This window comes from Panicum virgatum, chromosome 1K (genome assembly GCF_016808335.1).
Source record: "Panicum virgatum strain AP13 chromosome 1K, P.virgatum_v5, whole genome shotgun sequence".
Classification (NCBI taxonomy): domain Eukaryota; kingdom Viridiplantae; phylum Streptophyta; class Magnoliopsida; order Poales; family Poaceae; genus Panicum; species Panicum virgatum.
This window is the reverse complement of record NC_053136.1, coordinates 53,871,508-53,893,929: the sequence shown is the minus strand read 5'-3', so window position 1 is coordinate 53,893,929 and position 22,422 is coordinate 53,871,508. Positions and strand designations below refer to the sequence as shown.

General features: G+C 49.1%; 4 protein-coding genes across 4 annotated transcripts; 3 read left to right on the top strand and 1 right to left on the bottom strand.

Annotated features, from left to right (window-relative positions):
• The first annotated feature begins 425 nt into the window (after window positions 1–425).
• Window positions 426–1,243, top strand: LOC120644279. The gene has a single exon (XM_039920875.1). The coding sequence runs from the start codon at window positions 556–558 to the stop codon at window positions 1,114–1,116; it is 561 nt and encodes a 186-aa protein (XP_039776809.1). The 5' UTR covers window positions 426–555; the 3' UTR covers window positions 1,117–1,243.
• Window positions 1,244–1,355: 112 nt separating this feature from the next.
• Window positions 1,356–6,314, bottom strand: LOC120656438. The gene is made up of 4 exons (XM_039934525.1): window positions 6,247–6,314; window positions 4,854–5,622; window positions 3,531–4,063; window positions 1,356–1,797 (listed from the first exon to the last, which is right to left on the bottom strand). Exons 1-4 carry the CDS (start codon window positions 6,312–6,314, stop codon window positions 1,356–1,358), a joined length of 1,812 nt encoding a protein of 603 aa, XP_039790459.1.
• Window positions 6,315–15,833: 9,519 nt separating this feature from the next.
• Window positions 15,834–17,701, top strand: LOC120644274 (beta-1,3-galactosyltransferase pvg3-like). The gene has a single exon (XM_039920864.1). The coding sequence runs from the start codon at window positions 16,438–16,440 to the stop codon at window positions 17,485–17,487; it is 1,050 nt and encodes a 349-aa protein (XP_039776798.1). The 5' UTR covers window positions 15,834–16,437; the 3' UTR covers window positions 17,488–17,701.
• Window positions 17,702–18,341: 640 nt separating this feature from the next.
• LOC120644267 (26S proteasome regulatory subunit 7A) lies at window positions 18,342–22,335 on the top strand. The gene is made up of 10 exons (XM_039920854.1): window positions 18,342–18,584; window positions 18,836–18,917; window positions 19,543–19,634; window positions 19,783–19,860; window positions 19,936–19,997; window positions 20,742–20,886; window positions 20,975–21,193; window positions 21,294–21,475; window positions 21,680–21,855; window positions 21,968–22,335. Exons 1-10 carry the CDS (start codon window positions 18,498–18,500, stop codon window positions 22,123–22,125), a joined length of 1,281 nt encoding a protein of 426 aa, XP_039776788.1. The 5' UTR covers window positions 18,342–18,497; the 3' UTR covers window positions 22,126–22,335.
• The last annotated feature ends 87 nt before the right edge of the window (window positions 22,336–22,422 follow it).

Genomic DNA, 22,422 nt, shown 5'->3' with positions numbered 1-22,422 from the left:
TTTGTGGAGAAGCTCCTTAGTGGAACCCGGGGCCAATGTGACCGTGATTGTGTTCACGGAAAAGACTTGGTGTCCGAGTAGCAACACTCTTAGTGAGTGCTACAACAACATGGATGTAGGTGTGCCTTTGTGGCTAACCGAACCACGGGATAAACACCCGCGTCAAGAGTTTGCTATCTCCTATCCCGCTCTTTAAGCTTCCGCATTTAATTCTTGCAACCTTTGTGCCTTTATTTTTATAGAATAGTTTTTTGTTAGGAAAGGCTATAGGGTGCATAATTCTTTTGTGATAGGGGTTTCACACTTGAACAAACTAGTTGCACATCTAGAAAGTTTGATTAGTTTAAGTTTTGTGCAAATTAGTTGGAGTCATAGATCAAATATTTTTAGTACCTAATTCACCCCTCCCCTCTTGGATTAGGTTAGAGCACCGATCACTTTCATGTGGACGTGCGCTTCGTCCTCTGCGCCGTCGACAAGGAGGAGGACCGCATCCTGGTGGCGCTGGAGGTGATCGCGCACGGCGACATCCTGGTGCTCAACTGCACGGAGAACATGAACGACGGCATGACCTACGCCTACTTCTTCGCCGTGCCGCGGCTGTTCGCGGACCGGCCCTACGACTACGTGGGCAAGACCGACGACGACACCTACTACCGGCTGGCGTCGCTGGCAGAGTCGCTGCGCGGCAAGGCGCGGCGCGACGCGTACCACGGCTACCTGACGCCCTGCCACTGGCTGCCGGAGAAGCAGTACATGTCCGGGATGGGGTACATCGTGTCGTGGGACGTGGCGGCGTGGATCGCCGAGACGCCGGAGCTCCGGGACGACCACGACGACTGGGAGGACGTCAACTTCGGCGGCTGGCTGCGCAAGGGGGGCAGGTACAAGAACGTCTACAACGAGGAGCCCAGGATGTACGACTACTGGGACAGGGAGATGGACGCCGACATCAACTGCTTCCGCCACGAGCACAGGGCGGACGCGGTGGCCGTGCACAAGCTCAAGGACCGCCTCAAGTGGGCGCGCACGCTCCACTTCTTCAACGCCACGCAGGGCCTCGCGCCTTCCAACATGTACCATCTAGACTTGGACAACAACATCTACCGGGTGTAGAGTAGTAGAGATCTAGTATACATTGGACTGCTTGTTAGCTTTCTTTTCATTTATTTGCAGAACTCTAGTCTTCCTCCAATGTCTGAGGGGATAATTCATATTGATGGCATTGAGGGAATACATAAAATTTTTGATGGCATTGAAGAAATTTACTCTAAAAAAATCAAGCTTCTAAGAGCATAGCAACATCGAAAAATAGCAAACCTAAAACAAAGCACTATGTATAAAAATCAAATTTCCTATTCACTAACTACTCCAACATAAGGTAATTCCACCGAGCCCATATACAACTTGCCGCCTTCCCTCTCCACCACCTCGGTCGGTCTTACGCTCTTGGATCCTTTCATCATCTGGACCACTTGTCCGTCAGCATTGATCCTCACAGCAAGAAGGTGACTGTCTGGACCAAATGGCAATTCCATCTTCTCACGGTGCAGTGCTACCCAAAATCCACCTTTGAGGTCAGCCCTAACGTTGTCAGGATAGCCTGGTAGATCGGCAAGTGGCTCCGACGTGCCCGCCTTGGGACCCTTGATCCAGTACCTCATCAATTTGCATGGTCCGGTGAGTGCTACGACAAGGTGTGTCCGATCAGCACTAATAGCGAGACCATTAGGGTACGTGATACCGGATTGCAGCACCGTGACACTCTTCGTCTTCGGATACTTTTTTTTTTGACGGTCAACGGGAGGGGAGAGAGTCCCCTACCTGATTTCATTGATGAGGCAATGATTGAGCCAAAGCTTACATCTTACAAGTTCAGCATTGATAAAAAGGGGTTTTCTAGCGGTTTTGTTAGTGGCGTATTACATCGAACACAGAGCTTGGCACCAGACCTCGGCGATGGGACGATCAACTGTCTTCAAGCGGAACTTCCACAGCTTAACATCTTCTTTACATGCAGTAATCATACGAGAAGCTGAGGGGGGCAGTTGCTGGAAGATTACTTCGTTCCTGTGTTTCCAAATATGCCAGCAAACCAGCAGCACCATGCATTCGAGTGTTTTGCAGGGACGGACGGTGGGCGCTTTAGCTCCCAGATCGTGCTCGCAGTGCATCTGTCCGTGATGTATCCCAGGCAGGTCCAGATTTGGAGGGCCAAGGGGCAATCGAGTAGCAGATGCGTGCAGGTTTCCGGAGCAGCCTTGCAGAGTTCACAGACTGGGTCATCCACGATCCCTTTCTTGTGGAGATTGTCTCGGCACTGCAGCCTGTCTTGCACCAGCAGCCAGGCGAAGAATTGGACTTGCGGCGGAGCTCGGTTCTCCCACACGAATCTGTAGAAATCAGTAGGGGGATCTCCAAGTGTACGTATCATCAGCCGATATATCGGGCCAGATTCTAATGACTGCTTATCAGTGGATAGGGGGCAGGTGCGGCGGTCATCTTCTTCTGTCAGAACGACGCTCTGAAGAAATTCTTGCACTTCCGCTAGCTCTGCCCTGGCCGCCGCGGTCAGTCGTGGCATCAGGTGCCCTCGCAACCCATCAGTCATGATACATGCCACTGATGCATCGGTACTGACAGCGTGGCTGTAGAGGAGCGGGAAACGGTCTTTCATCCTCCCTTGGTGACACCATTTATCTTCCCAGAAATTAGTCGATTGGCCATTGCCAATCTCGCCCACTGTCACAGCCCTGTAAAGAGGGAGTAGTTCCTCAAGGTCAGACCAGTGGGCACCCGCTATGTCTCCATTCATGGTCACTATGTTTACTCGGTTTCGGACCCAGCTTGCCCAGGCAGAGTCTCCTGGGTAGAGATGGCAACGGGTACATACCCGTCGGGTATTGGCCACCCATACCCGTACCCGCTAGAACTAAGTTTTACCCGTCGGGTTACCCGTACCCGTACACGGGTAGGAAAATGTTTCCATACCCGTACCCGGTGGGTAATTTATACCCGACGGGTAACCCGTACCCGAAAAGCATACCCGAGAATTACATATAAATATCACATATTCATATGAAAAACAATTCATTTCAAACTAAAATTGGAGTGAGTGTGGAGTAGGATTTGAAAGAAGAGTTCAACAATATATATACTAGGAGGGATTAATTGGATTTGGGCCAAATTCATGGACCATATGGGCTAAAATGAGTTAGACACTTAAGATGACTTATTTTTTGTGCGGGTATTTCTTACCCGCGGGTAGGCGGGTATGGGTATTATACATCCGCACCCGTACCCGCCATACCCGACGGGTACAAGATTTTGTCCAATAATATACCCACGGATAGAAAATTCATTTCATACCCGTCTTCTTATCGGGTAAAACCCGTCGGGTACTCGGGTTTCGGATACCCATTGCCATCTTCCTGGGTTGTGTAGCTTGTGTAGTGTCTTGAGAAGAAGGCACTTATTCTGCAACAACAGGTTCCTGATGCCGAGTCCACCCTGGCTCTTCAGTTGGCAAGCCCGTCGAGTCTCCAGTAGCCGTGACCCTGTCGTGTTGCGACCGCTGGTAGTTCATGCTACTGTCTGTAAAGAACACCTCTCCGGTGACCTGGTCGACGTCGACGCCATTGGTGAAGCGGAGGGGCACGCCATCGGCCTCATTGGCCAGCACCGTCGCCTTGCCGCCGCCCGGCCCGACACGCATCAGCCCCTTGTACGCGTCGGCGATGTAGAGGTTGCCGGACTTGTAGTGGAAGCGCAGGCCCAACGGACGGCCGCACGTGCTCTCTGTGACTTCCGCTGGCCGAGTCCTGGATGCAGTGCAGCCCTTGGCGCTGTAACCCGGGCCGTACGCGTAGGTGGACCAGCGGCGTGCCAGCCCGTTCCACTTCAAGACGCGGCCGTCAGAGACGCCGCTGTAGGGTCCCGCGCCGTGGCCGTCGAACGCAACACTCTCCGGGCCACGCAGCAGCGACCCGCGGAGCGGTAGGTGCAGGCTCCGGCTGCCGTCAATGGTGGCCGTTACAGGGACGGGGCGTGCAGCGGCGCATGGCTGGAGCAGGAGATGTTGGGATCGCACACTCACAGGATCAAATGTTTATCACAAACACTTGATTTTATCTTTTGGTAGGAATCACTCCCCCTCTCTCTCACGAGTGTTTATCACAAACACTAGCTTTCTGGTGGCTCTCTCACACACACACGCAAGAAACACAGCAGCACAAGAAGTCTTTTTTGATCGACGCAAGCCACACAGCTCTCATCATTTTCATTCATATAAATAGACTGAAGTACATGCAAAGGATAACAACCGGCTAGTCTGATCCATGCGTAGACTGCGCCATACTCTCCTAAACTAATGCAAACGTGCATATGACGTGCAAGCCTATCCATCCTATTCTCCTACCACAAAATCTCATCATGGCCTTGACCCGAACTAACAGGGCATGCACTCCTGCCGTGCTCATCTCATGCAGGTCACACTGCATGCATCAGATGTTGGAGCCTCCGGCCGCTTCGCAGATCACACGGCTCGTTTCACACGCATCGCCGTTACATTTCTTTCGGCACCACTCACTGCTGCAATGCAAATTTCTACACTTCTACACGACATTATTGACTACATGCAAGTACTACTTAACAAACGTGCACATGCAGAAACTAAATCAAGATTAGTTCTAACAATCTCCCCCTAATCTTGATTCCCTAGGCCTTCACAAACTTCAGAGAAGAGCAGGTTCGTCGCTGGCGTAGCCTTGAGCTAACAAGGCTTTCTCCTCCTTTCCCTTCTTAGGACACTCCCAAGCAAAATGTCCATAATCTTGACAATTATAACATTTTACCTTGCTCTTGTCTTTGCGTCCTTCCCGGCTCCCTTGGGCATGGACTCGACCACGCACCGAGTCCTGTCCTCTTGCCATGAGGAGCTGCTCTTCAAATCGGACCTCCTGTCCCTTAAGCAGCTCTTCATGGGCCTTCAATGACCCAATGGCCTCCTCCATGGCCATATTGTTGATGTCGCCGAACAGCACCTTTGATGATGCAACATTGATGAACTTAGTGGAGACGGATCGCAGCAGCTTCTTCACGACATACTTCTCCTCCACTGCATCACCAAGCTCACGGATACGCGCAACTAGTGTCATGAACTTACCAGCAAAATCATCAACAGATTCTGCATCACTCATCTTGAGGTTATCAAGATCAGCTCGCAAGGATTGGACCCTTGCCTCCCGGACACGCTCGACACCCACATGCATGGAGCGCAGTGCCTCCCACACATCATAGGCGGTCTCTTTCTTCGTAACTCGCAGCAGCGTCTCGTCGTCGACCGACTGGGAGATGATCGACAAGGCCAGCTGGTCCTGGGCCTCATCGACATCCTCGGTTGTTGGCTTCTTCCCACGATCAACGGCACCCCATGCGCCGTTGGTTCGCAAGATGAACTTCATCCTCATTGCCCACGCTGCGTAGTTCGTCCTTGTTAGCAACGGGAACGGGAGCCTCCCTGTCGTCGCCGGTGTCGCCGTCGAGCTGCCGAAGCCACCGCTCACGATGGCTTTGCTGCTTGATGACGAATCTTCACGCGGCATCGTCTTCATCAACTTGGCTCTGATACCAATTGTTGGGATCGCACACTCACAGGATCAAATGTTTATCACAAACACTTGATCTTATCTTTTGGTAGGAATCACTCCCCCTCTCACGAGTGTTTATCACAAACACTAGCTTTCTGGTGGCTCACACACACACACACGCAAGAAACACAGCAGCACAAGAAGTCTCTTTTGGTCGACGCAAGCCACACAGCTCTCATCGTTTTCATTCATATAAATAGACTGAAGTACATGCAAAGGATAACAACCGGCTAGTCTGATCCATGCGTAGACTGCGCCATACTCTCCTAAACTAATGCAAACGTGCAGATGACATGCAAGCCTATCCATCCTATTCTCCTGCCACGAAATCTCATCATGGCCTTGACCCGAACTAACAGGGCATGCACTCCTGCCGTGCTCATCTCATGCATGTCACACTGCATGCATCAGATGTTGGAGCCTCCGGCCGCTTCTCCGATCACACGGCTCGTTTCACACGCATCGCCGTTACATTTCTTTCGGCACCACTCACTGCTGCAATGCAAATTTCTACACTTCTACATGACATTATTGACTACATGCAAGTACTACTTAACAAACGTGCACATGCAGAAACTAAATCAAGATTAGTTCTAACAGGAGAGCCAGGACGGCGAGCAACGAGATCGCCACCGTCAGAATCTTCTTCCCCGAGACGTTCGCCATGATTGCTTCGCTTGCGTGAGCGCTGCCTCGCAGACAGGGTTCGTGCACTAGCTAGGACCCTGCGTTGGTTGCTGAATGTTTGGCGAACGCTGGCTCTGGTTTGGCTTCGATGGAGATAAGGGCAGGGTGCCTCAGCCTTTTATGGCGGCCTTGCAACCTCCAGGCTTTCCGAGTCGGTGGTAGCTCGGATTTGGTGTTCCCAGGCTTTCCGGTTAGGATGAACCGATCGGTACTGCTGATGCTTCCGATTCAGAATACGGATTAGTCGCCGCAGTGCCTTTGCGTATGTACTTTGAACGTAGGCCAAACGGGACCGGCGATCACCAACAACTCAAACTCAAAGTCGCCTTTCCCTCTCCTCGCACCCGCCGGCCGCCCGCCGTTCCCACCGGCGAGTCTTCCGCCGGCCAACCCGTCTCGTGTCGAGATTCTCAGATCCATTAAAGGCTACGCCGGAATGCACCAGTGGGAGGATCGACGGCACCGGCAGGAGGCTAGGACGGACGCCAAGGACGCCATCGCCTTTGTGCCCCTGCCTCGCGTTCGCTGCAAGACTCGCAGCCCGCACTCCCGTAGTCTCCACGTCCGAGGACGATGATGGATGGTCTGGTCCTCATCTGGTCATCCCGCATCCGATCACAATCAGCTGCTATCGGCGGCTGCAGAGCAGGGGTTGGATGAACTGAGGACTGACGAGGGGAAGGATGTGTAACACCCGATGATTAGCACATGGATCAAGCGCTAATTGCGGGTCAAAACACTGTTAGCCATGGCCCATTCGTCATCCACCCTTCCATCCTTGCCATCCCATTTCCCTGTTCGGCACAGGGCAAGGCATGGCCATCGGCCAGCTGCCTCCCCTCTCGAAGCTACTCTGTTGTGCTGTGCTGGCCGGCGACGTCGTCAAGTCATCCACGACGCCTTCCCGAGCTCGCCACCTGCCTTACTTCCTTCTGCGTTCCGTTCCCCTTCCTTCTCCTTCCTCAGTTTCGCCATGGACGACGCATGAAGCTGCTCTCGCACGCCGGCCCGATTCGCGAGCTCTTCTCCATAGCTCCCAAATCCACCGTACCAGAAGTTCCTCCACGTCCCTAGCATCCTCCTCGACCCCTCCTTCGCGAGCCCCCTCGACCAGTGCACCGAAAATCATTGGTTTTGCGGCTGCCGGTCACCAGTGAGCCCGAGATCCACCTCAACGCCGACAACCCACCTCCGGCCGTGGTTTTCTTCGTCCAGTAGCTCAAATCGAACCTAGGTGAGGTGCTCCTACTCGTGCGCCTCTTTCCCCTTCGATTCTTGCATCACCGACGCCGGAACGCGGCCATGCCGCCGCCGGCCGAACCGCCCGCCGCCGCCATACGCCGCGGGCCATGCTAGCGCCGCCCCCCGCCACCCTTGCGCACGCACCGAGGCCGCCTACCTGCGCTGATGTTCGAGCCGCCTTGCTTCGCCGCCGCTTGGCCTCACCGCCGCCTGGAACGGCGAGCGCCGCCGCCGTCGCGTCGCCCCTGCGCCACCGCGGGCTGCTCCGCTGCACGGAGCCGCGCGTGCGCAGGCCCTGCCTCGCCCTCCCCTGCGCCGCGAGCCGCGCGGGCCGCCGTCGGCCGCCGCCGCGGGCCTCGCCACCCCTGCGCCGGCGAGCCACGCCATGGCGTGCGCGCCTAGCCTGGCCGCCCCCTCTGTTTTGTTTCAATGACCGATGGGGCCCACGGGTCAGGGGTTAGGGTTAATTAGTTCCTTTAGTTTGTGCTGAAACTTCAAAAATGTGTTATAAATCAAGGGAAAATGTGAAAAATATGAGATAAATTTTGTTGGATTTGTTAGAGTAAGATCTATGGAGGAAAAATATCCATGATGGCAAAATGACCTTTTTTTACCCCTGCAAAAATTTAAATTGTGTTTAGTCTTGCTTAATTAGTTTCTATAGATCTGTTAATCTAAAAATTGTGAAATTTTTGTAGTAGCTTACTTTAAGCATGAGTGATCCACCATAAAATTTTCATACTCATAGGACTTAGTTTTGTATATGAATATAAAATGTAACCAAACTTAAATATGTGTATAGGAATAATAATAGTTTTACATGTAAATTTTTATACAAATTATAAGAGGCAAATAATAATGTCTTTGCTAGTCATATTTTATTTTATAGTAAATCATGCTCTAATTGATAATTTGGCCTCTAATTGTTCCTAGCACTTAGGGTTAAAGTTAATTATCACCATACCTGCGTCATTTTATGTAAATTGTTAATTTGTTTAATATTTATCTTCTAGTGGCAAAGTCATGTTGGCGTTTACTCATTGTCTCATATGCATGACATTTACACATTGTCTTATATGCATACATATAGAATCCGCGACCGAGGAAGTCGTGTACGAGGTGATCACGGAGCCACAGGAGCAGACGGAGCAAGCCCCGCAGGAGTTTCGTGACGACCCGGCCCAAGGCCCAGTGGACACTAGCTCTGAGCAGCAGCCCGCAGGCAAGCCCCGGAGCATAACCTACTATTTTAACTTATGAAATGTTATATATATATTTACTTGATTATGCATTAAGTTTCTAGGCGTTGGATGAAACCCTAGTTACATGATTCCTAGGATCCATTGGTCGGAATACTAGTATGTGTATGTCGTTATCCTTGCCATGCTAAAAATAGGATTAGGTAGAAGTCGAGTAATTTCCGGTTACTCGCGAGATATAGGATGTCTTTATGATTTGATTATGGAATATTGGGATATGGAGGAAAGGAAATGAATTGTAGACCGGGCGGGAACTGTCTAGCCCCGTCTGTGTCGGTTAAAGACCGTACCATTGTCGGCCCTGCTGGTCATGTTTGAATTGTACTAACCGCATACCGAGAGTAGGAGGTAGTCGAAACCGGTAAGCCGAGTACTGCCTCACCTCGAAAGTACATGACTCCATCTCACCTCCTGGGGTAGTTGAGTAGTCGCGGAGAAATGGGGTTGCATATGTTTACTTTTGGTGGTCTCACGTTGAGCTCGGCTGACCATATGATGGTGGGGCGGTCCTGTAGTTCGAGGCAGGGAGGGGAATGGTTGGTCCGTATGGTCCGACGGGGCTAATGCGTGCCGTGTTGGTTAGGTCCACCTTGCAAGGTTAAATCGGATCGATTCGCCGTCAGTCGCTCTCGGACATGAGCACCTTGATCTCCGAGTCACATCGTAGTAGGGAAATGAAATAAAATGATATGATACATGTTGATGTTATTTAATCAATTATGTTTTCACATTGATTGTTATAGATCTGCAAATCATAGATGTGTAGCAACTTTATAACTATAATTTGGAGTTAAAATTTTGAAATTAAGGATCTACCCTTAGATGCTTTTCTGCAAATAAATCCACCCGTCAGCAAGCATTGCACGTCTAGATATGTGGGCTAAGTATACCCAAAAGTTGGGTAAGTCTTGTTGAGTATTAGTATACTCAGGGTTTGTTGTTTACCCTGTTTCAGGTATAGAAGCTAACCAGGATTCGCATCAGTGGGCTCGATGTGATGTCCTCACGTGTTCATAGTTATCATTTTGTTTTATTGGTTCTCAATCAAATTTCCTTCTCTCAGGTCATATTCTCTTCCGCTGCTGTCATTCGTTTTATGTAAATTCTAAATTTAAAGCTGTTTTGTACAGTTCAAACATGATCAGCAGGGCCAACAACGGCTCGGTCCTTAACCGACACAGGCGGAACTACACCTCTCCCGCCCGGTCTCAGATTCTATTCATTCTTTCATTCCAAGACTTTCATCCCAAGCTGAATAACACATATATGGAAACATAAAACTATCCTATATCTCGCGAGTAACTAAAAATTACTCGACTTCTACCGAACTCTATCTAGCATAGCATTTCTATCGTCCTATACATACTAGTATAACTCAAGGAAACCTAGGGTTCATGCAACTAGGGTTTCAAACAACTTCTAAACGTAATGCACAAGTAATAAATACATATATAGGTGTTATAAATTAATAGGATGTGCACCGGGGCTTGCATTGTGGCTGTTGCTCAGAACTGGGGTCAGACGGGCCTTGGGCCGGGTTCTCACACCTCCCCTCCTGGGCTTGATCCGGCTGCTCCTTTGGTGCCGCTACCACCTCATACACGACGTCCTCAACGGCGGATGCTACACGAATGTATATGAAATAATTGAGGGCAGCTCAACAATGTAACTACTTTACTTCAAATGGAATGCCCTACGGACTGTCCGCGCCCAAGCGGCGGACCGTCCGCGCCCAAGTGGCGGATCGTTCGCAGTACAACTATGCAGACCCGCCAGAACCAACAGCCTCTCTAGACAAATTTCAAATCTATACGGCGGACTGTCCGCTCCAAAATAGCGGACTGTCCGCAGTTTAACTTCCCAAAACCACCAGAGCCAACGACGCCTCTGGACAAATTTTTAACTCTACTGCGGACCGTCCGGCCCTCCTTGGCGGACCGTCCGCAGTTTTACTCTGTCAAACCACCAGAGACGACAACGTCTCTGGACAGAACTCTAGACTCTACGTCGGACTGTCCGCTCTACAATAGCGGACCGTCTGCAGTTCAATCTTGCGAACCCCACCAGAGACAACATTGTCTCTGGATAACTTCTAACCTGACCGTCGGACTGTCCGGACCTCCTAGGCGGACCGTCCGCGACTCATTTCCCTTGACACCGCACAACAGGCGGCAGCAAGCACGGCGGTGGCGGCAGCCGTTCACCGGCGCCAGCGGCGCACAACGGAAGGGGAAAAAGGCCGGGAAGCCCAAGGAACTCACCACGAATCCATTCCCGCGGTCGGTTCGGGCGGAGGATGACCGGAGAAGCGGATCGATGGTGGAGCAAGCTTCAAGCGGGCTCTAATGGTGACCGGCGGCGGTTGGGGCGATTCCGGTCGGGAGAAGCCAGGCTGGGGGTTGGGGAAGGTGGAGGAGGTGCTGGGGACGATGCTCGCGCAAGGAATCGAGGTGTGGTGGCCGGAGGGGGGAGATCGACGGAAGGGGGCGACGGCGGCGCGAGAGTACGAGCGGCGCGAGAGTACGAGCGGAGCTCATCTCTGGTCGACGTGAGGAGGAGGAAAGAAGATATGATAGGTGTGTCCCACAAGGAGGTAATATATCTGGATGTTAACTGGGCGGACCGTCCGCCGCTTCCTAGCGGACCGTCAGCTGTTTTCTTGGGTGTTACAATCCTACCCCCTTAAAGAAATCTCGTCCCGAGATTTAGAGTGAAGTTACTAATTGAAACGGGAGCGAAAGGTGAGGTACCTCGATAAGTTTGTAGCAATTCAGGACACTCGCATTGAATAAATTCTTCCATTTCCCAAGTGGCTTCCCACTCGGAGTGATTGCTCCATTGCACTTTATAGAAATCACTGGTTTGATTCCGTGTGACCCTGGTCTTGTGATCAACAATTTTGATTGGATACTCCAAATAGACAAGATCGGACTCCAGTTGTAATTTTTCTATGTCAATCACCTTTTCTGGAACACGGAGGCATTTCCGGAGCTGAGAGACATGGAAAATATTATGAACCGCGGATAACTGGGCAGGAAGTTCCAGGCGATATGCTACCGGCCCACACCGCTCAATGATAGGAAAAGACCCAACATAGCGAGGGGCGAGTTTTCCCTTCACTCCGAATCGCTGGACTCCTTTCATTGGAGATACCCGCAAATAAACATGGTCTCCCACTTGGAATGAGACGGATTGACGTTTCTTGTCCGCATAACTTTTCTGTCGAGACTGGGCTATTTTCAAATTCTCCTGTATGAACCGGACTTATTCTTCTGCCTCACTGACCATTTCAGGGCCGAACACATTCCTTTCCCCGGCTTCTAACCAATTCACTGGAGTTCTACACCTTCGCCCATATAGTGCCTCAAAAGGAGTCATTCTGATGCTTGAGATAACCGTTGTTATAAGAAAATTCCGCTAAAGGCAGACATTCATCCCATTTCTTGCTATAAAAGAGCACACAAGCTCTAAGCATATCCTCCAGAATTTGATTGATTCGCTCAGTTTGACCATCGGTCTGAGGGTGATAAGATGAGCTGTGAATAAGCTGAGTGCCCAGAGAGGCCTGCAATTGTTCCCAAAAACGTGCAGTGAATTGTGAGCCTCGGTCTGAAATGATGGTCTTGGGTACGCCATGAAGACTCACAATGCGGGCCAAATATATCTCATCATATTGATGAGATGAATAACGTGCCTTCACTGGAAGAAAATGAGCGGATTTAGTGAGGCGGTCAACGATAACCCAAATAGAATCATATCCCTTTGATATGGGAGGCAACCCAACAATGAAGTCCATACTAATATCCTCCCACTTCCACGAAGGGATATCCAACGGTTGTAGCATGCCAGCAGGTTTGAGATGACTCGCTTTGACCCTTCGACAGATATCGCACTCAGACACATATTTGGCGACCTCCCGTTTCATCCTTGTCCACCAAAATCGCTGCCTGAGATCTTGATACATCTTGTTACTGCCCGGGTGAATGTAATACCTAAAGATGTGAGCCTCATCAAGAATTTGTTTCCGGAGTCCTAAATCCTTAGGTACCACCAGCCGGTTCTTGAACCATAAAACACCTTCGCCATCTAGATTGAAGCATGCAACTCGAGGATCATTTTCCTTAAGCCTTTGCCGAATCTTTTCCATACCACTATTGTTTTTCTGAGCCGCAATAACTTGATCTTGGAGGGTTGGAGTTAGAACAATGTTAGCAAGAGTACCCTCAGCTACAATAGCCAAATTCATCTTCTCCATTTCTTGACACAAAGTCTCATGCAAACCAGTAGCTGAGATGCAGTTGCAACTTGCCTTGCGACTCAGCGCATTGGCTACAACATTTGCCTTGCCCGGGTGATAATGAATTTCCAGGTCATAATCTTTAATTAACTCTAACCACCGTCTCTGGCGCAAATTTAGTTCGCTCTGGGTAAAAATATATTTGAGACTCTTGTGGTCTGAATATATATGAATCAGATTACCCAGAAGATAATGTCGCCAGATTTTTAATGCATGGACCACAGCTACTAGCTCCAAGTCATGAGTAGCATAATTCTCCTCATGCCGCCTGAGAACTCTGGAAGCATAAGCAATCACCCACTGATTTTGCATAAGGATGCAGATGAGGCCCATACCTAAAGCATTACACACAAGCGTCAAGGCCAGAGTAATACCTGACTAAGTCAAAGGCAGTAATGAGAATGCGGCCAAGACTCATACCTGATGCATCACAATAAACATCGAATGATCGAGTGATATCTGGCTGAGCCAGAACAGGGGCCGACGTTAAAAGCTTTCTCAATGTCTGGAAAGCCTTATCACATTTGTCGTCCCAAACAAATTTCACCCCTTTCTTAAGCAATTATGTCATGGGCCTAGCAATTTTGGAGAAGTCTGGTACAAACCGGCGATAATATCCTGCTAGCCCAAGAAAACTTCGAATTTCCGGAACTGTCTCAGGGGTCTTCCAATCTAGCACATCTCGGATTTTGCTGGGGTCGACAGAAATACCGTCCTCCGAGATGACATGGCCTAGAAATTGCACCTTTTTTGAGCCAAAATTCACACTTGCTGAATTTGGCGTATAACTTGTGCTCCCTGAGACGCTGAAGGACAATGCGAAGATGCTCTGCATGCTCTTTTTTATTCTTGGAGAATATAAGAATGTCGTCGATGAAAATCATGACAAACTTGTCCAGCTCGGGCATAAATACTGAGTTCATGAGATACATTAAATGAGCAGGGGCATTTGTTAACCCAAAAGACATGACCAGATATTCATAGAGCCCGTATCTGGTGGAGAAGGCCGTCTTGGGAATATCCTCGGCTCTAATTTTTATCTGATGATAACCAGAGCGGAGATCAATTTTTGAAAATACCCGAGCCCCGAATAGCTGATCAAACAGGGTGTCAATTCGGAAGAGTGGGTATTTATTCTTGATTGTGACGGCATTCAAAAGTCTGTAGTCCACACACAACCTGAGACTTTGATCTTTTTTTTTTAACAAAGAGTGCAGACCCGCCAGAACCAACAGCCTCTCTGGACAAATTTAAAATCTATACGGCGGACCGTCCGCTCCAAAATAGCGGACTGTACGCAGTTTAGCTTCCCAAAACCACCAGGGCCAACGACGCCTCTGGACAAATTTTAAACTCTACTGCGGACCGTCCGGGCCTCTTTGGCGGACCGTCCGCAGTTTTACTCTGTCAAACCACCAGAGACGACAACGTCTCTGGATAAAACTCTAGACTCTACGGCGGACTGTCTGCTCTACAATAGCGGACCGTCCGCAGTTCAATCCTGCGAACCCCACCAAAAACAACATCGTCTCTAGACAACTTCTAACCTAACCGGCGGACTGTCCGGCCCTCCTAGGCGGACCGTCCGCGACTCATATCCCTTGACACCGCACAACAGGCAGCAAGCGCGGCGGCGGTGGCGGCGGCCGTTCACCGGCGCCGGCGGCGCACAACGGAAGGGGAAAAAACCCGGGGAGCACAAGGAACTCACCACGAATCCATTCTCGCGGTCGGTTCGGGCAGAGGATGACCGGAGAAGCGGATCGACGGTGGAGCAAGCTTCAAGCGGGCTCCAATGGTGACCGGTGGCGGTTGGGGCGATTCCGGCCGGGAGAAGCCGGACTGGGGGTTGGGGAAGGTGGAGGAGGTGCTGGGGACGATGCTCGCGCAAGGAATCGAGGTGTGGTGGCTGGAGGAGGGAGATTGACGGAAGGGGGCGACGGCGGCGCGAGAGCACGAGCGGAGCTCGTCTCTAGTCGACGTGAGGAGGAGGAAAGAAGATATGACAGGTGGGTCCCACAAGGAGGTAATATATCTAGATGTTAACTGGGCGGACCGTCCGCCGTTTCCTAGCAGACCGTCTGCTGTTTTCCTGGGTGTTACAGTACCAGCTACTAACTCACAAGCAGAAACATTACATTCAGATCACCAATAGCACGAGCGCAAGCAGGAGCCAATCAGTTATCATCACCCAGACTTTACGTTGCTGAATGCAAATCAGGTTTCGGAAACTGAACTTTCCTGCTTCCTAGACCAAAATCTACTGATTTAAATCAATGCCATCCATGTGGATTCAATTCAGACAATCAGACATCACTGCTGTCTCGACTGAAGATTTCATAGCAAAGAGTAGCAAATTGTTGAGAGGTATAAGCATGAGCACATCACAGGCAGCATAACAATAGCAATCCACTACTAACTACACGCTAGCACAACATCACCAATCGAGTGACTTTGGATCTTACGCACCAGTAAGTAAGCCGCCTCTGGCCCTCAGGGCTCACTGCGCTGAGCTCGATCGCCAGAAATGTATCGGCAGGCTTTGCAGGTCCAGACTCTGAACAACGGTGAGCCCTGCTCCTATGTACAGTCAACTAATAGCTGACGTTGCGTAGGTAGATGCAGTGGTAAAGTCTATATTCTGATGATGTGTTGCTGTTATCACAGGCAAAGATGGCACGTGAAAGTTCAAAATCCCCGGAAGTTCGTCGGGCTGGTTTGTTCCTCACGCAAGGCGTCGTCGTCAAGTGTTGACAAATACTAGTAGAGCCATCGATCTTACTCTTACTCCTGGCTCAAGAAAAAGAGAGGTCTAGGAGGCTGAGTTGATGTTCCAAGCTGGACAAGTTCTTGGGCAATGTCCTCCAGCCTCTCCTCTGTACATTGGCGTGGCGTGCCTCTGTATATCCGTTGACTCCAGCAGGTTACGTTCCCCCAAGATCAGGCCTCGCATGTCGAGCCTCCTTTCCTTCCGTTCCGCTGACTGATCCGCCCCGCCGTCGCCTACCTTTACGCAAAGCGTCGCCATTGCCGTCCTCGCCAAGCTCCCCCAACTGCACCACCACGATCACACGGAATCTTCAGTGCTAGATAGCATCGTACCACTCGTCGCTAGCTCCCACTTGCATAGAAGAAGCACGCGTACGTGCTCTTAATTTCCATGGCAGAGGTGGCTCAGAAATTCTTGTGAATAGTAACTAGCTATAGTAGCAACACCTCCCCCAGTTGGAGCAAGATCAGCCGCGTCGAAGCTGCTCATCTGCAACAACGACGACGACTCTGTTCCTTGCTTGCAAATCGATCGATGCCGCCGCCGCCGCCGAGAAATCTGCTCAATTCCATGGGCAACGGCAAGCCGGTGAACAGTCTCCACGCCGCAATGAAGAGGCATGGCCACGGCAGCTTCCCCCGGCTGTCGGCCTCCAGCAAGGCGCTGGTCCTGCTGCCCCTGGTGCTTCTGGCCTTCATCTTCTTCTTCGTGTACCCCAAGGAGTTCGAGCTGCAGGCGATGATGAGCGCGTGCGCTCCGCCGGCGGCGGGGGCCTACGCGGCATCCTCCGCGCGCCTCGGGGAGCAGGCCGTGGTCCGGAAGCCCGACTTCCGGCTGCTCATCGGCGTGCTCACCCGCGCGGACCTGTACGAGCGCCGGCACCTGCTGCGCATGGTGTACGGGCTGCAGCTGGCGCCGGGCAACAACCTGACGGCGCACGTGGACGTGCGCTTCGTCTTCTGCCGGCTGTACAAGGACGACCAGCGCGTGCTGGTGCCGCTGGAGATCCTGGCCCACGGCGACGTGATCATCCTCGACGGGTGCGAGGAGAACCTCAACGGCGGCAAGACGTACACGTTCCTGTCGACGGTGGCGGCGCTCTACGCCGACGAGCCGTACGACTACGTGATGAAGGCCGACGACGACATCTTCTTCCGGCTGCCGCAGCTGGTGGACTCGCTGGGCGCCATGCCCCGGGAGGACATGTACTACGGCGCCACCATCCCGTGCGACAGCATGGACCCGTTCCGGGAGTACATGGCCGGCATGGGGTACGCGCTCTCGTGGGACCTGGTGGAGTGGATCGCCAGCTCCGAGGTGGCGCGCAACCACAGCGTGGGCACGGAGGACATGCTCACCGGGCTCTGGCTGCGGATCGGGGGCAAGGGGAAGAACCGCTTCAACGCCAAGCCGGCCATCCACGACTACCGCAACCCGGTGCCGGTGGACCAGTGCGAGCACGAGTTCATGCCCACCACCATCGGCGTGCACCGCCTCAAGAGCAACCCGCGCTGGGCGGAGGCGCTCAAGTACTTCAACTTCACCGCGGGGCTCCAGCCCTCCAAGTTCTACAAGATCGACTAGCTAGCTAGCTCTAGATAACTCATCAGCACGGATCATCTCGGATGGATGAGTTAACTGTTTTTGAATTTTGAGGAGCTTTCTTTTATACATAAAACCGACATGTATCTTTTTGTGATGCTCTTCCTCTTGTTTTTACCCGTATTTTTTGTACTGCACGATTGATTTATACTCTGCTAATTAACAGCACCCTGATGGTGGTAATTGTGGAGAAATTACTTGTGTACGCGATGAATTGTATAGGACTCCCTTAGTCCCTCCTTCCACATTTATAAGATATAGTATAACATTGCACATATAGAGAGAGAGGAGGATAGAGAAAACAATACTAATGAAATTGGTAAAAGAATTGGCTTGAAATTTAAGCCTGCTACATTCAATCTGGCTTTGTTTGACTTAGCGTTCTTCCATATTTCCCAAAACAGGCGGTGTGAATTGCGAACATCTTCGCCAGCAAGAATGGGTATGATTGTTCACGCTAGTGTTGAAATTCAAGCTCATCCCAAGAGGTGGTGGGCTAATTAAGGCGACAAAGGCAATTTCGACCTTAACAAAGCCTTTTCATGTACTCAAGGACCAAATATTGAGAGTTTAAAAGATGAATGCACAAGGCCAAAAAGGAGCATTTCAAATTGGACGAAACTGGACCAAATATGAGAGTTCAAGGATCTAAATGGATAAATTGCAACTTCAGTGACCAATTTGAGCTTTAAGTGAAATTTCAGGGACCTTGTCGGCTATTATGTATTTTTTTTCTTTTTTTGAAACATTTAGGCCACGAGTGCCATAATGTTGAGCTAGAGGCCTAGAGCCACGATACCTACCTCCGTCCGATCAGGATCACACGGTGCAGAAGCCTCGCTTGCAGAGGAGGTAAGAAAAAATTGATAAAACGAGTCTGAAGCACCCCAGACGAAAAGCCATCTCCAAACTCCTCGCTCCCACGGACCTGAGCCGCCGCCGCCGCCTCGCCTAGCCGCCGGAGAAGGCACCGTTCGTCCGGGAGGACAGCCATGGCTCCAGAGCCTGAGGATGATATCATGAACGAGAAGAATCCCCGCCCGCTCGACGAGGACGACATCGCGCTTCTCAAGACCTACGTGCGTGCCGCGACCCTTCATTTGGATCTATCTGATCTCTTGGATCTAGGGTTCTTCTTAGTGCTTGGTCCTGGATTGGTGCTTCAGAGTTATGTTGGGTGGAATTTGGGCTCGAGATCGGTCTAGGGTTTTGATTTCCTCTGCTGTTTGTGAAGGACTCGTGCTTTTACCAGGTTTAGGTTGGGTGTGTTATCTGAGGGGAGAGAAACCACTGATGTTTGCTAATTTTGGCTGGCTGAATGTTGTTGCAGGGGCTTGGGCCGTACTCGACCAGCATTAAGAAGGTCGAGAAGGAGATCAAGGAAATGGCAAAGAAAATCAATGACCTCTGTGGTGAGTGAGAGTTTTATTATGCATTTTTTTTATGTCTAGCAACGGAGATGTAACCCAATTTGCTTCCGAGTTAGATTCCAAGGGATCAATTGGTGGAATTTTTATCCATCTGCTATCTTGGTTCAGTTCATAAATTTAGAATTGGAGACCTTTGTAAAGTTCTATTGTTAACTCGGCAACACTTGATTCAGCATACTTAACTTGGGAACAGTTGTTTCAGCTGGCTTCTTACTTGCAGAAAATAGAGACTTTGATTAATTGAGGATACTGCATATAGTTAACTTAAGATGTAGTGATGAGATATTTCATTATGTGACACACTTTAAATATTTTAGGTCAATTTTGTGCAATCATTTTTATGATTGATGCTTTGGGAATATATGCCTTGAGGATACCACATGGAACTGCTTCAATATTCAGGCTATATATGTAGTATGCACAATGTATCTCCAACTTTATTTCTGCTTTGGGAATTCATCATGTTTCATAATAGGTAGTTAGAACCTGATCTCATGTCTGGAGTTTCATATTCTTCTGCAGTTAATCAGCTTGTTTGGTTGTTAGGAGGGTACCTTTGAATTGTAATTACCTAAGGCATATGCTCTTCTACTAAAAAACAATGCAGGGATAAAGGAGTCTGATACAGGGCTCGCTCCACCTAGCCAGTGGGATTTGGTGTCAGATAAACAGATGATGCAAGAAGAGCAGCCATTGCAAGTATATTAACTGAGCCTTCTATTATGTCGCTTTGTTGTTTTTGCAGTTTTGAGCACAAGCTAGTATACATGATAGTTAGGAGCTGAATCTTTTCTGTTTCATTTTTACACATGCCAGTATACTTATAAATTCTATTTTCCTTCTGCAGGTAGCAAGGTGTACAAAGATTATAAGCCCTAATACTGATGATGCCAAATATGTTATAAATGTAAAACAAATTGCAAAGGTATGTTATTTATTTCATTCTACGCAACCTAGAAATTTCACCTCTGTTTCTTATTGCTTATTTTGGATCATGCAGTTTGTGGTTGGATTGGGGGATAAGGTTTCCCCAACTGATATCGAGGAAGGGATGAGAGTCGGGTATGTTGCCCACTTATCCTATCCTTTGGTTTTTTCTGTTTAGTCTTATATTGTGGTCTTAATGCATGATACTTCATTCAGTTCTGCTCACACCTTCCTTGCGTGCTGTTGTCACTTGATGCATTTATATGGTTGAGTTAAAAATAATCTATAGACCAGTTCGTTCTTTCTGGTCATGTGAGTTTATAAAGTCTTGAAAAAGACAATGGCCATTCATGTGATGATTGCATGTCCATAGGAAAGGACATAGCTTGGGAAAACATTGCTTCGTTGCCAATTTACATTCTTTAACTCCTATGGAACTTGTCAGATGTGTGCATTAACTCCTACAGAACTTGTTGGATGTTTAGTGTTCTCTGAGCAAAATTCTTTAATCTTGTGTACAATCTTTATTTTGGAGTGTCCTTTGAGTTATTTGGTAGGAAACAATATTAATTGGAAACATATTGAATCTCAGAACTAGAGCCTTGTCATCTGCTTGGCTTAGTTACAGGTTCCTTTAGTTTGCTTGTAGAATTCTGGAATATCAAACTTGCTGCCCTACATAATGTTTACAGTTGACAAAATTAAATAAAACCATTATGATTGACAAAGTTTACTAAACTGAAATTAATTCTGTGCATTTATTTCTGGATTGATAAAACATCATTGAGCCATATAGGCCATTTCTCTGTGCTTTGTATGCTATTGTTTGTAAATAAATTAGACCTTGGCATACGATCTCACAATTGGATCCTGTTGCAGTGTTGATCGTAACAAGTACCAGATTCAAATTCCTCTGCCACCGAAAATTGACCCAAGTGTCACCATGATGACTGTGGAGGAGAAACCGGATGTGACATACAATGACGTTGGTGGATGCAAGGAGCAAATTGAAAAGATGCGTGAAGTATGTAAACCTTTTTCCTTGCCTTGAGCTAGTATATACATTGCAGTTAGTTTTGTGCGTATCTTATTTAGCTGAACCATTTTTGCAGGTTGTTGAACTTCCTATGCTTCACCCAGAAAAGTTTGTCAAGCTTGGTATTGACCCTCCAAAGGGTGTCCTTTGCTATGGTCCACCTGGTACTGGCAAAACACTTCTTGCAAGAGCTGTAGCGAATCGAACTGATGCTTGTTTCATCCGTGTAATTGGAAGCGAGTTAGTTCAGAAGTATGTTGGAGAAGGTGCTCGGATGGTTAGGGAACTGTTTCAGGTATATTTAGGATTGCAAGTTCACAAAGGTTCATCCAGTTTTTCTGCACTTGGGTTCTATTTCATCAACAGTCTTTGTGACATGAATTCTTCTATTGTAGATGGCCCGCTCGAAGAAAGCATGCATTGTATTCTTTGATGAAGTTGATGCTATTGGTGGTGCTCGTTTTGATGATGGGGTTGGTGGCGACAATGAGGTGCAGCGCACAATGTTGGAAATAGTAAATCAACTTGATGGGTTTGACGCAAGAGGAAACATCAAGGTTCTCATGGCAACTAACAGGTATTTTGTTTTTTTTTCCATTCTTGCTTCGTGGTCATCCATTGTTTGCCTTGTATTCAATAATCTAAAGCTATTTTCTGATAAACTATGATTCAGAAAATTCAAATACAAGCTGTAAAGACCCCATGGTTGATATGGTTATAAAACATCTTGGCCATATGGATGGGACTGAGAAGCTGACCACATTTTATTTGCTTTTTGCAGGCCTGATACCTTGGACCCTGCACTTCTTCGTCCTGGTCGTCTGGACAGAAAGGTAGAATTCGGACTACCTGACCTTGAGGGCCGTACCCAAATTTTCAAGATACATACACGCACCATGAACTGCGAGCGAGACATTCGTTTCGAGCTTCTTGCACGGCTCTGCCCTAACTCCACTGGTGAGTGCACATTGTCATTTTTTTCCAGCATGCCTTCTGCTGAAGGATTGTTTAACTGGAAGCCTCTTCGTTAGACAATCAGGTCCTCACATTTACCTGTTTGTTATCACAGGAGCGGATATAAGGAGTGTATGCACAGAGGCTGGGATGTATGCCATTCGTGCCCGTAGGAAAACAGTGACTGAGAAAGATTTCCTTGATGCTGTGAACAAGGTGATCAAGGGTTACCAGAAGTTTAGTGCCACACCGAAGTACATGGTGTATAACTAATCAGACTGCCATTTCTCATGAGTTCTGTTGGTTTTAGAGCTTCCAAAGTTGTATCATCATGAGATTCTTTGCAAAGATTGTTGTTTGTTTGGAAGCCTGGATCCGCGGTGACTACATCCTGTACCACATTTATTTAAGATGAAACGCAGGGTTCCCCACCCAGTTTGTTGCTATGTTTATGACGGATGTGCAAAGACGCAAATTTCATGCCGTGAGCTCTGACCGTGCACTTCTGCAGATTGATCTGCACTTCGGGCGCCTCTAATCACTCTCTAGTTATTGACTTATTGTGCATCG

Excerpts from the sequence above, each read along its gene's own strand:
- LOC120644274 (XM_039920864.1), top strand. The coding sequence starts at position 16,438 with ATGCCGCCGCCGCCGCCGAGAAATCTGCTCAATTCCATGGGCAACGGC.
- LOC120656438 (XM_039934525.1), bottom strand. The coding sequence starts at position 6,314 with ATGGCGAACGTCTCGGGGAAGAAGATTCTGACGGTGGCGATCTCGTTG. Across the intron at positions 5,623-6,246 it reads CTCGCCGTCCTGGCTCTCCT|AGCCAAGTTGATGAAGACGA; the intron begins GTTAGAACTAAT and ends AATTGGTATCAG. Across the intron at positions 1,798-3,530 it reads GCTACTGGAGACTCGACGGG|CCGTCAAAAAAAAAAGTATC; the intron begins CTTGCCAACTGA and ends CCCTCCCGTTGA.
- LOC120644267 (XM_039920854.1), top strand. The coding sequence starts at position 18,498 with ATGGCTCCAGAGCCTGAGGATGATATCATGAACGAGAAGAATCCCCGC. Across the intron at positions 19,998-20,741 it reads GAGGAAGGGATGAGAGTCGG|TGTTGATCGTAACAAGTACC; the intron begins GTATGTTGCCCA and ends ATCCTGTTGCAG. Across the intron at positions 21,856-21,967 it reads GCTCTGCCCTAACTCCACTG|GAGCGGATATAAGGAGTGTA; the intron begins GTGAGTGCACAT and ends TTGTTATCACAG.
- LOC120644279 (XM_039920875.1), top strand. The coding sequence starts at position 556 with ATGAACGACGGCATGACCTACGCCTACTTCTTCGCCGTGCCGCGGCTG.